The sequence below is a fragment of the Prenolepis imparis genome, unplaced genomic scaffold (genome assembly GCF_030444845.1).
Source record: "Prenolepis imparis isolate NDT839.2.m4 unplaced genomic scaffold, iyPreImpa1.0 SCAF_7, whole genome shotgun sequence".
Lineage (NCBI taxonomy): Eukaryota > Metazoa > Arthropoda > Insecta > Hymenoptera > Formicidae > Prenolepis > Prenolepis imparis.
In genome coordinates this window covers 9388745-9406070 of record NW_028141165.1, presented here as the reverse complement: position 1 = coordinate 9406070, position 17326 = coordinate 9388745, and the positions used below count along the sequence as shown (strand labels likewise).

Below are 17326 nucleotides of genomic sequence, written 5' to 3'. Positions count from 1 at the left end.
ACACACACACACGCGCGAGTAATCCTTGTCTCAGGAGTCTTCTTTCTCTCAAAAGGGTGAGAATGATGATAATGAGATGCGTCGTTCCTCGGCCTCGCACGAAACAAAAAGAACGAAATACCCTCATCCTATTACATCTCTTTATCTCGTAATTCGTCGAATGTGCATGCGACGCGTATCAGAAAGGAAACTTCCTCTTTTTCTCCTCTTACGTCCGCAAAATTCGATTCGTAAATTTCTCTTTCCATTTTTTTCTTTTTTTTATATCGATACAAAACATGGCACGCCGCTTCATCAACCATGAGTATTTTATACGCATAACTCTCATTTTGTCTACGTGGTGTAAGATTAAAACGATAACTTATTACTATAAAAAAAAAAAAAGAAATATTTAATAATAGTTATACAATACAATAGTGTGTGGTGTATATATACATAAATATTAGAATAGTAATAAACAGAGAGAGAAGATGAACTGAAAAATCGTCTAAAAATCGTTCTTAGGGAACTTTCGAAGAATGCATGGTGAATAAATAGCGTCTTAACATTTGATCGTCATAAATAAATATACATGCAACAAGAGCTACAATGTGAAAAGGGATAAAATAGGTAATCGGTGACGATTAATAATGACGCATCGTGTCCTATAAAAAAAAACTATGTAACAAATCACGCCGGAGGCGCGTACATAATATAATGCGTAAAAAAATATAATAAAAAAATATTCTTTACGTCTAACTTTGCAATCGTATGCGCAAATTGCACAGGCGAAAATATAAAGGAAGAAAGAAAACAAAGGACACATATGAACGCGATCTTCGAGAGCAATGATACATATTATTTCTTTCTCTTTTTTTTCCTCCTTTTTTTCCGAGTGAATTACGCGAACGTGTCAAAAAAAAAAAATCGTTCAGAAAATTAAAAAGAAAAAAATGCGTATCTCTCCCTTTTCTCTTTTTTGACGTTTCACGTCTGGCTGATATATTATATATACGCTCTTCCCCTTGCCACACATTAATCGATATTAGATCATCGATCGAAATATTGTATACTCTATAGTGTGTGGATTTATTAAAATTCATTATAGCTAGCATTGAAAAATCACGACCTAGGCGGTGATTTAAGAAATATGCCTTTTGTACAGGATAATTTTTATGTCGCTGGTACGATACCCTCATTAAGGTGTCGATATTGTTGCGCTCGAATCCGAGTCTCGTTCTCCTCATCAAAATCAAAATGCGTTTTATCAATCTGAAACTTTTCTGATTATCATCATACTGATGTGAGGTCGCATCGACGAGCGTGAGAAAAATCTTTGAGCGTTGCACGTCGATCAACGCTTGGAAGGAATTATATCTCGCGGTTCTCCAAAATAACACGAGACGGGGGAGAAGATTTTCTGGTCATAAATAGTATAAATTAATTAAATAACAGATAGATAGAAATTATACATGACAAGTTATATCGATCGATCGGCAAGAATTGCAAGGACCTCTTTTCAGGATCTCTTTAGAAGAGAACTTTTTATATCCGTGAGAACGAAAGGAAACAAGTGTCACAGCGTATTGTTCTTTACTCTAGACGAGATTGACTCGATCCAAAAACTATTTATTTAATGTACAATAATATTTATATATATATTTAATTGCATAAAAAATTTTTATAAAATTCATTTTTTTAAGGGGGAAAGAATTAGATACAAAGATAAACTATGAGCTCTATGGACTTGATTGTGCAACAAGTATGTACACCTTAACGCGGTTCTCTGATACATCCGAAGAAATGCATGTTTTTTTTTTTTTGTCATTTTTGTAGTATTTACCGTAAATTTTGGGCACTTTGTGAAATTTCACTTCACCCTCAGATCATTTACAATAATCAATAATTTATATTACACTCTTACAACGTTTTTTTTTTTTCTCTAATGAGTCTCTGTCTCAACATTGAACAATATACATCTGTTGTGTGTTGTATGGGTTGCGTATATGCGTAGCGAGTGTATCTTACGTATATACATAAAGAGTCGCTAATCCAGTGTGTGAGAGATGTGCCGTATACATATATATATACGTAATACACACACGCTTACGATATATAGAATCGTCTAAGAAAGAACCACTAAATTACTGTATTATACAATTATCATTAATTATCACCTAACTTGGCATCCTTGCGGGAGCGGTGCGGGCGGACGCCCCGGCGATGAGCTGTGATTCGCGGACTGGGGCAGCAAAGGAATATCGTCCTCTTTGGAAGATTGCTTCTCCAGCGGAGTCTGCTGCTCCTGTTGCTCGGACGACCTCGTCTCGGCGATGGCGGCAATGGGGATCAATCGTTCCGTCGTCGTCGGCCCCACCGTCACCGTCACCCTCTCCTCGTCCTCCTCCTCTCGTTCGACACCGCCAATCGGCAACGGCGCCACCGAGTTCACCAACGTCACCGTCGTTGTCGTCGCACTACTACAACTACTGGTACTACTATTACTGCTGGAACTACTATTGCTACTACTACCACCAACACCACCGTCGTCGTCCGCACTCGCGCTGCTCGCTACTCGCATCGGATCCTTCAGTTCGTAGCCCTCCTGGCAGCGCGTGAGTTTTAACCGGATCGGCGTCACCTTCGCCGAACGGACGTTCCTGAGGGCAGCCACGCCGACGTTAGGGTCCGTAGGCTGCTTGTCGTCGACGTTGCTCTCCCCGATAGTCGGGTAGATTCCCACTTCGTCCTTGTGGGTGGGCTCGGGCGGCGGTGGCTGTCCTACTCGGCTGTCCTTGTCCGACGATGCCTGCTGATGATTCTCGTCCTCGTCGCCGGTGGCCGGCGCGTCGTTCGGTGGGTCATTGTTCGAGGAGTTTGCACCCGCCACCTTGCTCCACCGTATGATAATCTTGGGCGGCGCTGGACCGTCATTCAGAATCTGCACTCGCGCCTCCTTCTTGGATTGCCGCTTCTTCCGCTTGCCGTTCTTGTCGCGCTTGCTCTTGGTCTTCTCGTCGTTGTCGAAGCCCGCCATGATCATCTTGCGGAACTTCATGCTCTCGCGACGGAGCTCCTCCATGCTGGGCGTGCTCGGGATACTGCTCAGTCGTTTCTTCGGTGGTCTTATCCTGCTACGATCGTCCTGCAGGTTACCTACTACTTCCTGGCCACCGATTATACTACTATTGCCGATCTTGATCTTCAGCTTCGGCGGCCCGACGCTGGTCGCCGCGGGTCTGGTCTGTCTCCCTCTTCGGCGATCGCTGACGTTGCCGACTACGAGACCGCGTCTCCTGTCGCTACTGCTCTCATCCTCGCCAGCTACCACGTCAAGGAAACCACTGCCGCCACCGCCTCCGCGTTCTTTCCGTCGTTTCTTCTCCATGTTTGCGTCGACGACCGCCTTGTAGTCCTCGCGGGTTGGTATACTCGTCATGGACGCCACGGCTTTGGGGATGGTGATGACCGTTCGATTGATGGGCGGAATGATGATGGGTGCGGAAGCTACGCTACCGCACGCTGGATCATCCATGTTCATGTCCTGCGAACAGTACTGGCGCAGCAGTTCCTTCTTACGCATGCGACGTAGATTCGACGTGCCCGAAGCGACCGACGCGCTGGTAGCGGTCGGAGTGATTATCACCGGCGCTTGCTGGGCCAGTGGTGGTACCGATGACGCCGGCACGTAATTCGCGTCGAGGAATGGGCCTTTGATCTTCACCTTCAACTGATTCCTTGAGTCGGTCAGGGAAACCTTATTGGCGTCGAAGCTGGCCGCAGACGACGGATCTATCACTGAAGGATCAGCATACACTGGTTTGGAGCACGAATCCTCAAAGCCACCGCTCGCGAATTGCTGCTGTTTGCCAGCGAGCTTCTTTAATACGTAAGAGTTACCGTGCAGTAGCTCGTTCTCCAGATCGTCGATGTCCGGCAAGTTCGATTCTGCGGATACGCTCGCGGCAAAGGTGCCCAGCAAATGATTACCGTAGGACTGGCCGTGGACCGACGAGCTCGGTTGGTCCACGGTCGAGTTATACGTACGCATATCCACTGGACCCGGTAGCAACGGCATAACCGTATTGTCGACGAATGCCTGATGACTGACGCTCGACTCGGACTTGGCCATGACAGCCTGATGATCGTGATGCGCCGCCGGTGACGAGAGCTTCTTGTCGTCGGCGTATTTTTTTGCGGTGTGCAGCGTAGGACTAGACAGATGAGACTGGATACTGCCGTCGTTCGCAATTCCGCCGAGCGGCTCGCTTATCCGCGTCTTCTCGTTCACGTCGGTGGATCTCTTTCGTTCGCGCATCGTTCGCAGATCCGCGATGTTGGTCTCGTTCGCGGAGTCCTCGTCAGAATCAAAGTCATACACGGTACCTACGAGCTTGTTTTGTATCGAGTCGTCGTTGTGCAGCGCGTTCATAGGTGGCATCATCGCGATCGACGCGTTCTGATTGTTTCTACCGCGTCCTCGTCCCCGACCGCGACCGCGACCGCGATAACTCGAGTGCTGAGATCCCTTAGCTCCTCTGCCGCGACCGCGAGCAGTCGGCGCGGATTTGGTGATTTCCTGACGCGGCGATTTACCAGGTGATTTGCCCTGCAACGATGTCACCCTGGCGGACGTTCTCGTTGGCTTCGACGGCGATTTCTTTCCGGACGACGCGCTTTTGTTGTCCGCGCCAAGTACCTCCGTTATATTCTCCACGACGGTCTCGTTGCTGACTTGCGTCTCCGCGATGGTATTGAGGAAAGTCGGTACGGTGGGCGAATTGACCTGTTGCAAAGATGGCGTGTGCCCCAGTGTTTCCGAGGACAGTGGTTCCGACGGCGGCTGCGTCGAAGGTGATTGCTGCTGCGACACCGCTGTTGATGGTGGTGCTGGCGCTGATGAAGGAGGTGGTGGTGGTGGCGGTAGTGGCGGCGCCGGCGGCGGCGTGGTCACCTTCGTTGGCGATACCATGGCCGCGGTGAGCGCCATGTTGTGCGACGACGAGGTGAACGCGGCCGTGCACGGCGACGCCTGCAAGTTGAGCGACTCCTCGAGCGGCTTCGGCACGTGCGACAGCAGAGATGGTGGAGTCGGGAAAGGTGCGCCGAAGGGTGGTGGGAAAGGCGACGGATACGGCAACTGGGCGGCGCACGACTGCGGTGGGAACAGCGACACTGCTCCGGCACCGTAAGAGCTGGTCTCCGAGTACGAATGATAAGGCGTCGCGTCTATCGTGCACGGTGGATACGGTGGTATCGGAGGTACGCCTTTGTACGGTGGTATAGCCGCGTGTTCCTCCGCAGAGGACGCGGACGTGATGGACGACGACGTAGATCTACGCGAAGGTAGCACCTGACTCTCGGCCCATCGCGTATCCGGGCGACCATTCAACTCGTTGTAGGGCGAACCACTCTGCGTGTAGTCCTGCCTGATGTCCGACGAGACGTCCTCCTTGTCTAATACGCGATCCATTTCGTTGCTCTGATCGCAATCCTCCGAGTTGGGTAGACTGATCAAGTGACGGTTCACCATCTCCATCGGTGTGATCTCGTCGACGATCTGCGCCGGTATTCCCGCACCAGTCGCCGCTACTTGTTGCTGATCAATCATCGCGAGAGATTGCATACGCGACTGCTCCTGTGCCACATGCTGCGCCTCGAGATGCTGCTGTACCCGCTCCATCGGGTGCGTCGGCTGCAACTGCAGATACTGATCCGACGGTATAGGCATATTGAGCTGCAGATGCGCGACCAGAGCCGCGTCAGGATTCGCTGTGGGATCCGGCATTACGGCATTGATATCGTTCGGGAACTGATGCGCGACGGCGGCCGCGGCGGCGTAACGGTGATTCTGGTTGTCGATTAGCGTGTTCAAATGTTGCACATCATTCGGATTAAAATTGTCCATGCTCGGCGGCACCCATCTCTCGTCCGCCTCGGCCCTGTCGAGCTTCGCACGCTCTACCACCGTCACTTTAGCCGTCTCACGCTCCTCGTTTCCGTACATGTAATGTTGCTCGTTGTTACTATTGCTCGAGTAGCAGGGTTTTCTTTTGTCTTCAATAGTGTGATTCTTGCACGTAAGATCCTCGGACACTTGCACGGATTCCGGCCCGCTATTACTCTTCATCTCAACCGGCTGCACAATCAGTTGCGGCTGTTGTTCCACCGATTGTTGCTCCAATACATCCACCTTTCCTTGGAGCAGCGGCTGCTGCTCTTCGGTCGCTGGTTTATCAACCAAATGAAAAGGTGGCTCTTCTTTCTTCGGAAGTTCCTCTTCCGCCGGAACGGATTCCAACTCGAACTGACTAGAATTCGATTTCTTCGATAGTTCCAAACGCAGTTTCTCCACTAGATGCAGAGTTTCACGCGCACTATCCTCTTTGTCTTCCTTGAACCAAAGCTCATTGTTGAAGGAGAACGAGAGAGGCGCCGTTCCTCGCTCCTCGTCGCGTGGTATGCTAAAGCCGTCGTCGTTCACCATATCGTCGGTCAGTATGTCCTGATCGAAGTCGAACAGCTCCGACACACTAGGATCCTTGCTGCCGTGCTGCGGCGAAAAGATGGAACGATTGACGGACTTTCTTCTCTTTTGCGGGCACTCTTTCTCGGGCATCGCGGTTTCAAGTTTATCGAGCATCGATCTCGAGCAGATGTTATCAATGTTGGACTCTTTAGCGCTGCTCTCTTCGGTCGTGATCATTTCAACGGCAGCCTGCGTCTCGCTCTCGAGCTTTTGTTCTGCCTTCTTTTTCTTATCTGCAGACTTCTCCGACGTAATCTCGACAGCGTCCCTCTTTGCATCTTCCTTCTCCAATTTCATAACATCTAGCATTGCGATTTCTTCATTCATATGGTTCTTAATGTTCTCGTTTTTAATAGGCTCCTTCGTATTTGATTTCTCCGATGTTGTGACCTTGTCTTTGTTCTCATTGCATGCAGATCTCTCCTTTTGAGCGATTTTACTCCTCGACAATTTATCTAGATGCTCGCGCTTTTCGAGGAGCTTATCCAATCCCCTCGACGATTTCTTCGGACTATCCCGTTCCGCTCGTCGCTGTTTCATTTCCTCTTCCAACGTATTAATCGCATTTCTATTGCTAGTTTTCTTGATCTTTTTATCGTCCGTCTTAGCAGTATTCTCAATTACTTTTGGAGGTTCTGCGGAAATATTCTTATTACTAATAGTATCGTGTTTGTTGTCCTTCTCAGTTTCCTTGTTTATTTTTTCCGTCAGTTTCTTTTCCACTTTCTTGAGCGGTGTCGTTTCCTTGTTACCCTTGTCGTCTTTGGCGGTAATCTCACTTGATTTTCGTTTGCGAGCTTCCGACTTCGTTCTGGGCGTTGCTCCGCCGCCGCTGCCGTCCTCTTTGCTTCTGAGAGTGAACTGTTGTTGTTGCATCTGTTTAGTTGACTGACCAGATTTCTTGGTAGACTTGGCCCCAGAAACACTTCGTAGCCCATCATTATCTCGAAAGCCACCGAGCACACTTTGTTCAAGTGACTGTTGTGACTGCAGGGATGTTGACTTTTTGTAGTCTCTTTGATCGACTTTCTTACCAAGTGACTGCTGCTGCTGCTGTTGTTGTTGTTGCTCTTTAGGTACTGTGGCTCTACTTGATTCTTCTCTCTCAATAAGCGGCGGCTGAAACTCTGGTCCATGCCGCCCGTCGGAAGTTTTAAGCTTCTTATCAGGCAGCTTCTTGAGTTTCCGCCCCGCGAGAGTCTTCTTCTCGGATTCGATCACCTCGTCTACGACTTTATTCACCGTCTGTCGCTTATTCACGGTCTTGTTCTTCACTTGATTACCGGTATCGCTCTCAGAGGACGTGGTATTGGTGGTGGTCGATGAAGAAGCTGGCTCTTTAACAATGCTCGACATTTTCTGTACCGGACTCTTGGCCACATCGGAATCGCTACTACTTTCCGAGGAGCTGCTGCCACTGCTGCTTTCGCTGCTACTACTCTCGCTATTGCTGCTCTCGGGCATCTGTTTCTTTCCACGTTTCTCTTTCGACGGCTCTTCCTTTCTCGTTGGCAATTCCTCTTTCTTCGGCGACTCCTCCTTCTTGATGATTTCCTTCTTTTTACCGCCGTCCGGCAATTCCTTCTTTGGTTTGATATCCGCAGTCTCGAGATCCGGTTGAGCAGTTTTCGTGCCCATGCCACTCTTGATGTGTTCCGCAGCCTTCTTCGCGGCCTGCCGCTGCGGCACATAAGCGAGGATTTCCGTGCCATCGCCAAATTCTTTGTCAAAATCGTAAACATCATTGTTCTTAGCGTCCTTCGGTGTCTTATTGTCACGCTGTTTCTTGCTAGATGGCTTCTCCTTGGTTGGTTTTAGAGGTTCCCCGGGCGATTTTACAAACTCTACGGGCTCGGTCGCGGTATTCTCCTTCTTACTCTGCGTTCGCTGCATAATTTCCGATGCCTTCTTCGCCGCTTGCCGCTGTGGAACTATTAGAGCGGATGGTATGTATTCCTTTTTCTTAGGATTTTTCATATTCTCCTTGTTCTTCGTACATTCATCCTGATATTCCGACTTTGTAGCGTCCTTAGACGCAAAGTTCTTCTGGTTATTCTTGGATATATCTGCCGCCGAAAATTCCTTCACCGCGGCTTTCGTGATAAGTACAGCCGAATGGGAATGATGTTCCTGCGAATCCGAATCGGTATCCGAATATATAGCGGAAGCAACGGATGGTCCAAGACGAGAGCTGGCGTTGGTACTCAACGGCAACAATTCGTCGCTCTCACTGCCAGAACTGCCAAGCTCCATATGTTGCAGAGCACGCGATCTGTTGACCGTATCCTGCTTGTCACTTTCGCTACTATCGCGCAATTTGACTCGCAATCCCCTCTCCGACGCGTTCTTCTTCGATTTTCGCCTAGTGACGGGAGTTTTGCTCTTTGAAGTTGCGTTTCCTTCATCTTCCGTACTCGATTCGCTCTCGACTTTCAAACTCTTGGACTTGTTCGGGCATTTGCCAGTTCCAGCTTTTCTTTCCGGTTTCACGTCTGTCTCGCTGCTGCTCATCGACGAAAGATCGCTGCCGTATAGGCTCTTCCGTCTGACGGAACCGTTGAAGTAAAGTTTCTTGTTGGATGCGCCATTAAAATCCGGTTGTACCTTCTTTTCGTCGCTCGACGCCGGCGCGGGTGATTCAACACCCGCGATCCGTGCAAGTATCGTTTCAAAATCGTGCGTGTGATCCTCAGCATCGGGATGAGAGTAGAGACGATCGTATATCGAAGGCCCGTGATTAGCCTCGACGACGGCGACGGCTGCCGCCGGAGACAGCGGTGGTCCAGCCATCACCATTGCCTGCTTATGGAAGGTCTGTTCGCGCAACCTCAGGAAAGTGCGACAAAGTTTCTCGCGGCGACCGACCATGTAGCACAGATTACGTACGCGTTCCAGATCTTGGCGCAGTTGAACGAAAGTACGCATCTTCTCCACATCCGCTGCCTGACCTTGAGCGCGTGCGCCCGCACTCGATAACTCGCCGCAACGAGGTGCCAACAATGGTTTATTATGACCGGCCTAAAATATAACACATTACCGCGTTCAATGCGATGTATTCCTACATTTGCAGATTTACACAAATAATTAACGAAAGGGAGACTTACTCTTCTTTTAAGTTTCCAATAGTTATAAATGTACACAATGCTGTCAGGATCTATGTCTAATTGTTGAGAGGTAATGTCCTTTATACTAACATGTTTATCGAATTCAGCTTCAATTTCTTGCAATCTGTGTAAAGATATACATATTATATTTATTTTTCATAACATAGTTTTAAAAAAGATTCTTTACGAGATACATAAATTACAAAATGTATAGTTTTATTAATATAAGATTAATATAAACACTTATTCAACGGAAAATATTTTTTGCTCGTGTAATTTAAATATAAAACTTGTTTTAATGATATTTCAAAAATACTCAAATATTTAATACATATATTTCTTTGAAATAAATTCTGAATTTCAATGTAATTTCTAAAACCACATTAACTGTGTCACATACTTGGCTGCGCGTGCTTGATTTTTTTCTTCAGAAGTCATGTCTTTTCGTTTACGCCGTCTGGATTCACCATCCTCGGAATCTGATCCTCCCTTTCCACCACCACTTCCCACGCTACCGCCAACGCCGACCTTATCTTTTGTATTTGTTCTACTGTGCTTTTGACAATATGACTAAACAAGTACAAAGTTATCGAATTAACTTATATAATTCTAATCGAAGCGTGGAAAGTCATTAATTTCAATGCACATAAGATAATTTACCCTTAATTTCACACCATCGTCTGCCATTTCATCCTCGATAATCGCCTTCATTTCAAGCCCATATTTAAAAGCACACGTAACATGGTACGCTGTCTTACATGTTTTTATACTGCATTGGATGCAAGCACCCACACGTTCGCGGCATAAAACGCAAATTAGGGCCCACCGACTTTGCTGTAATTAATTATTATACTCTGAATCAATTTGTATTCAGAACATGATAACAAGATAACCTCAAATTAATTTAAATTATTAAAAATACATATAATAGGTGCTTTCCATTTACATCAAAGCTCAGATAAATCTCACTTTTGTCTTTCTTTAACATGGATGTTGAAGAAAGACAGAAGTGAGATTTATCTGAGTTTTGATGTAAATGGAAAGCAACTAATATCAATGTATACAATTAAAATAATTTTTTATAATGGAGATATTGATTTAAATTTAGATTTAAATTTAGATGTTGACAATAATACAAAGGAAAATTTATAGGAACAGTAGAAAATCTATAAGAAAATAATTATAAGACTATTATTTACCGGAATACTGGATATTTTTGTAATTGGTTCCATTCTCTCTACACAACCAATGCTAACTTCGGGAATCCAGAGTGCACACGAAACGTGAGCCCATTTTTGACCGCTTCGTGTACATTTCATTGCACCACCCTTATTAGGGCATAATACACAGTCGGGCCTTTGACTTAACGAACAAGTTCTACATAACCACGAGCCATCGGGTATCGAAGTAATGCCGTAACAAGCTTGATGTACACATATATTACAACAATCACAAAACACCATCTCATTACCCTCCTCCGAATCCGGCTGCAGTAAAATTTTATACGTTTTAGAATCCAATTCAAATTTAAATATGTCACATGTAAAGAATGTACAATAGAGAAATCATTTCAAACTTTAATCAAATAAGAACGAAAAAAATCACTCACCGATCTGCATACATCACAAATGACATTTTCATCATATTCAATCCCGAGCCCCTCCTCGTTCTTCACGATTGTTTGAATTCTCTCCCAACACCGCACTTCCAACTCTTCTATTACACGTTCCAACTGCGATTCTGTAACCGGCGGTTGTCCAGCCTAGGATAATTTTAATACAAAATAATATTAATCACTTCACGAATAATATAGATTTAGAGAAAAAGAATAAGTCGTGGTATACAGTTGTAATATATAGACATTTACATTACTAATAATTGTTTCGATAACAATTGTGAGAAAAAGATTACTAAATTACTTTGTTACTAAAAATTACGATTGCAAAAACATTTTAATCTGTTTTAGCATTCTTAGTGACAAATTAAATATTAATTACATATACAGTTATGTCTAACTGAGAATTATGATAAGAATATATTGATTTAATTAAATATATTTTTTCTTTAATGAATACATATATATATATATCTTTAACTATATTTTTTAAATATTTTAAACAGAATATAATTTATACATAATTAAAAGATCAATTTTTTTAAAATGCCATTAATTTACTATAATTATAAATATAAGACTATACCTGTGCTCGTTCACCATTAAATACATCCAACCAGGCAATGTCAGTATCGTCAAGGTCATAAGCACAAGCCTTCTCTGCTCTTGCAGGAGTAGTACTTAAATGATGATTTTCCGAGTTAAAATAATCATCACGGGATATTCTGACGAACTTTTTAGGCCTGAAACGTACACGATTTCGTTATATTGCACTTTAGTGATCAGTGAACATACACAGTACGAAACAATACACTCACAATTTGAATTCAGTTTGTAACTTCAAAGAAGACGTTTGCGTAACAGTGACCGTCGGTTCGGGAAGAGAATCCGGATTAACGGGTACTTGAACACCTCTTTCCCATTCCTGTTTCCACTGATCAGTTATAACCCAATATTCGTTTGGACTTAACGGTTCACTGTCTGGCAATTTCATAGCGCTGATCAGATCTTTGCGAAATAATTCCGCCGGCGCCTCAGCGGACGATCGATTGTATATGCTGGGAATCTTGATATCACTGACAGGTCGGGCGGTCCAGGATGCCCCCCCTTGGCTGGATGACGCCATCGTTTCTTCCTCTTCTGAGGGCCCCATGGTCGCTGCCAATGCCGATGAACCAGTGGCAGCTGGGCCCAATCTACACTTGCGCCTCTTAATAGCGCCCGGACAAGACGCCAGATCATTGTCGTTTCTATGCCTCTTGCCTCGTTGTGCCATTCTACTATGCCAAATAAGCTAGTGGTACGTGGCACATGCAGGTGAATTGTATGCACCCTGAAATAATAATCAAGTATGTGAGAGTTTCTTCTCTCTGCAAAGTATATTTTAAAAATATATAAATAGGAGAATACACTTACTACATAGTTATCCATATATTTATTATCTGGAAAGCAGATTTTCCTCAGAACTGAAACATAAAGAAAGAATTGTATTTTTTCTATGATTTTAAATTAGTTTATAAATTATAAATAGAGAAAGTGTGTGTTAATACAAACAGATAATTTTTTGTAGATTAGCTTCATTCTATTTCTTTAATCAAAAATCTTGTGATTGACAAGTTTATAGAAATATTTAATTATTTTTAACGCTTCCGATAAGATATGTTTAGAGAATGATACAAATTTTAAATAGAAAGAAAAAAAGTATGACAAGCAGCATATATAAAGAAAAACATGTGACACAGAAGCCATGTACAAATAATAAAATATAAAAAAATTAAGTATACAATCATGAAAAGATTAAAAACTAGGACATTTTATAAATAATTTACCACAAAAGATAAATAAAACAGAAAGAATAAGTAGTGCAAAGAAAAAAAGTAGCATCTGAATCGCAGTTTCAAAAGTAGGCGTACAGGTGAAATCGTATACGTCATAGTTTACGCATAAATGTCAACAGTTTACTACACAGCGATAGCAGCAAGGAATGAAATATTCGCATTACATGTGATTTCTGCGCACAGAGAGTTAAGGTCAATAACACCATAAGTAATGTCAAAGATGTAAGAGATGGAATATTCGAATTGCGCGCACAGCCAGCAACACCGGACAGCAAAGAAAACACCTAGAAAGTGATCAACACCAGGAGTCAGAGCGCGAAGGCATATATTTTTTCCAATTTTTCCAATTTTCGACGCTATACATATAATACCGCAATTATGAAGTAAAAAAAAAAAAAAAAAATACATGCGCCGGAACGACTGTTTCGATCGTTTGTTGTGTTTCCGGTCATTCGATAAACACTGTCTTTTTTTTTCGCGGGTCCCTGGCGGTGGCTGGCTGCTGGCGCGCGCGATCTCCAATCTCCTCGCGCACCCGTTCCAATCCGCGAAGGGGAAAGAGAGAAGAGGTTATATAAAAAAAAAACGCAGCTCCGCGAGGTGCGAAGGCGCGTGTCGGACGTCGCGCGACTCCCCAACGACGTTCCAGGCGCGAGGGCGACGACGTTTCTTCGTTCGTTCACGCGTAGCGTTCACCTGCGAGAGCGGGGACGCAACAACGCGACGCACACCGCGACGCAACCGCGAGCGTCGTCGTCGTCGTCCTCGTCGTCCTCGTCGCCCGAGGCGACGTTCCGGATGCCCCGCGGTACGAAACGCGCCGTCCGCCTGTCTACCTCGCGGAACATACATTTGTAAACATTGATGCGGAGTGGAATGGGGCGCCTGCGAGATCTCGCGCTACCGCGGAGACAGGATCGCGCTGCTTGTCGCGCGAGCACAGACACACAATAAGGGCACAACTCAATCACACTCACTGCACGTGTCGACGGTCGAGCGGGCCGCGGGCGGCGTTAAATCTCATTGTACACACGGCGGATCACGGTCGGCAAGGGCAACTGATGCAATTGCGTACATCTACGAGAATGCTCACGGCTCCATTACGTTGCTGCTGCTGCTGGTGCTGCTGGTGCTCCTGCTGCTGCTGCCCGACAACATTGACAATACAGATGGCGCCATCATCGCGCGCACTCTACACTATATACACGCATACACCCAAATATCTCCCCCGCGCGCACACACACATACATACTTCATACGCGCGCGCGCGCGCACTCTCTCTTTCTCTCTCTCTCTCTCTCACACACACACACGCGTACTAGAGGGGGAAGACCATTAAATACCTTATTATTGATCTATTAGCCGGATATATTTCCGCGCGCGAAGCACGCACGTGATCGCGAGCGGGCGTGAAACCGGCCGCGGGGCCGCCGGCGAGAGCCGTGCGCGCTCCCGAGCCGCCGCGTTCACGCCGAACGGGCTGCTGCCTGCAAGTGCGTAACGGCCTCGGTCCTCTCTCTCTCTCTCTCTCTCCCTGTCACGGCAGCCTAACCAACATGTCCTCATTAGCGATTCCAGGCGGGCGGCACACAGGCCAGTCCGTCTCGCTCACCACCGTCGGCGGGTCCGCGCGTTACCCCGGCTGTCGGGGGCTACTTTCGACGGCCGGCCCCGGTACGGCGAACGCTCGTGCTCGATCGCGGTACGCACCAAATCAATATTATATTTACATAAAAGTGAATACTGGCGTTTGGCGCCATCATGCCTGAAAAAATAACTGTGGAAGTACGGTGTCACGTGACCGAGCCAGCGAGATCTCGCGATCTCGCCCGCGCATGGATCAAGCGGCGAATGCGAGATCTCCGGACGCGAAGTGAAAACGGAGTCGCCGACCGACGCGCCATCTGTCGACGCGCAGCTGCCACTAACGATGACGTCCGCGTCGCGATTTTCCACATTATTTTGCAATTAATTTTTTATTTTAATGAGACAGATGTATAAATAAAATGAGATAAATGTATATTTTGAAATTGAAGAGAGAGAGAGAGAGGAAAAAAATTAGAGATTGATAAGAGAACTTGTTCTCCTATTGGTTAATGATTGTAACTAGCAATTTGTATCTAGAAACGAAAGTTTTCTATTGGTTATTAAATATCCTGTCAGTCTATTTGGCGTTACAGATGTTTCATTGAAATCTGTTGTTGACTTTTTATTTACGCGTGTTGTTTTGCCGCAACGTGCTATGAATTTCTTGCTTTTTATGTGCGAGAATTACTGAATGAAAAGCGCAGCGAAAAGCTTTTTTTTCTTATGCATTACTTTGGATAAATAATAGGAAAATATGGAGCAGGTATACGTCAATGAATAATAAATTAATTTATATTTTTATGAGACGCTTGTATGATATGATATATAACGAGAAAATACGCGAAAAGTATTCATTTCTTCTCAAATAATATATATATATCGATTTTAATGGAAATTTCATGTACATATGTATATTTCAATATATGAAATAAGACTATAATATAAAGGAACATTATAAAATAATTTCCTAACCTTAAAGAGCGTCTGCCTATAATTCTTTTCAAAGCGATGATTTCTATACTATTATTAGTTTTATACTCTATTGTCGGTTATTTTTCTATACAATTATTTATCATATTAAATACATATACACAAGATTTCATTGAAATCAGAAAAGCGCGAATATTCTGCATTATGAATATAAATTACGTCTTATATTCGTCTAGCAATTGTATTTTTATAAAATTAAAACTTTTGAAAGCGACAAATGTACTAATGCGCCATATATTTTGAGTGTTTAACTATATTTGATTACATCACATAATTCTTACATCTGTGTTGACTTTCACAGAATTTAAAGGCTAAAATCGATCAAGCTTGTCGAACTGCAGAGGAATTTACAAAACTGTATTATGAATATCTAGACAAGCGAAGATATGTAAGTAACGATAACATAATGTCAAACATATTTTTTCCATGATTGTACATATTAATTGTACTTGTACATATTAACTGTGTGTGTTATTTCAGCTGATCGCAAGAATGTACATGGACACTGCTACTCTGATGTGGAACGGAAATGGAGTAGTAGGCAAAGACAATATACAAAAGTTCTGGACAGATTTGCCATCTTCAGAACATACCGTTACTACTCTCGATGCTCAGCCAATTACAGGTAAATATTAATCGCACCACACTCTCTCTAGTATTCTTGACTATAAAAATATCAGACAAGTAAAAATATTCGAAAATATTAGATCTATGTTACATTTCATTTTATATTAATTTTTATGACTTAAGTTTTTCTTCGTGATAAAGTTTTGTCACATCTAAATAAATATTTTTAATGTTTCCTTATTTTACTCGTATCAAGATGTTATCTGTGATATCTGTGTTTTTATTTTACTATGTCACATTTGATTTGCAAATAATACAATACCAAAAGTTTAAATTTTTCTCGCTATTTGTAGTATTTTATGTGAAGCACTGTAAATAATTTGTATTAAAATATTAAATTGTTATGTTAACAAATAGGTCCAGAGGTAGCCACTCAGTTAACATTTCTCGTCAAAGTCGGTGGACAAGTAAAGTATGAAGAAAAAAGTTCCAAGGCATTTAATCAAACCTTTCTAATTACGGCTATGGGTGATAAATGGAAGATTGTAAGCGATTGTTTCCGAACGCAAGAATTATTGGGTAGTAATACAAATTGATAGCACCAAATAAATAAGTTAATTATAAATAAGTTTTATACTGTGCTATTTTATACTGTGATCATCTGATAATTTTTAATTAAAATCTTTTATAAGTAAATTTAGTTATTCGACTGACAATGAGATACATGTAATATATAATAAATATGTATAAAAATTAACAATATATACATGTATGTTGCACAATAGTATAACATAAAAGATACAATTTTGATAAATATTGCGGGACCAAACTATGAACCATTCAAACTAAGAAAAAACAACATAATTTGATAATTATTTTTATTTTCATTTTCAATCAATATATAAAGCAATATTAAAATTTTGTATTAGTGAATCAGTACGTTGGTCGATTTTTTAAGAGAGTAATTTTACATAAAAAATTTAAAAATAAATACAAGAAGGTATGTATAAATAGACATAAAATTACTATAATACATATTATATAGAATATTAATTTTAGTATCTCTTTCAATAATACAGTTTTATTCGAATAAACGTCTGCTGACTAAAATTTATAT

At 43.5% G+C, this 17326-nt stretch overlaps 2 protein-coding genes across 4 annotated transcripts; one reads left to right on the top strand and one right to left on the bottom strand.

Annotated features, from left to right (window-relative positions):
• Positions 1-94: 94 nt before the first annotated feature.
• Rno (PHD finger protein rhinoceros) lies at positions 95-14820 on the bottom strand. Of its 3 annotated transcripts, none has more exons than XM_083042768.1 (11): positions 14409-14820; positions 14043-14209; positions 12644-12693; positions 12046-12560; positions 11814-11970; positions 11222-11374; positions 10812-11099; positions 10273-10446; positions 10013-10182; positions 9613-9736; positions 95-9526 (listed from the first exon to the last, which is right to left on the bottom strand). In XM_083042768.1, the coding sequence occupies exons 4-11, from the start codon at positions 12501-12503 to the stop codon at positions 2153-2155; spliced, it is 8898 nt and encodes a 2965-aa protein (XP_082898894.1). In that variant the 5' UTR covers positions 12504-12560; positions 12644-12693; positions 14043-14209; positions 14409-14820; the 3' UTR covers positions 95-2152. The 3 variants fall into 3 exon arrangements, with proteins under 3 accessions (XP_082898894.1, XP_082898893.1, XP_082898895.1); XM_083042767.1 differs by having other exon boundaries at positions 14043-14206; XM_083042769.1 differs by lacking the exon at positions 14043-14209.
• On the top strand, positions 14797-16953 carry Nxt1 (NTF2-related export protein 1). Its single transcript, XM_083042781.1, has 4 exons — positions 14797-15415; positions 15944-16030; positions 16123-16267; positions 16627-16953. The coding sequence occupies exons 1-4, from the start codon at positions 15407-15409 to the stop codon at positions 16803-16805; spliced, it is 420 nt and encodes a 139-aa protein (XP_082898907.1). The 5' UTR covers positions 14797-15406; the 3' UTR covers positions 16806-16953.
• Positions 16954-17326: the final 373 nt, after the last annotated feature.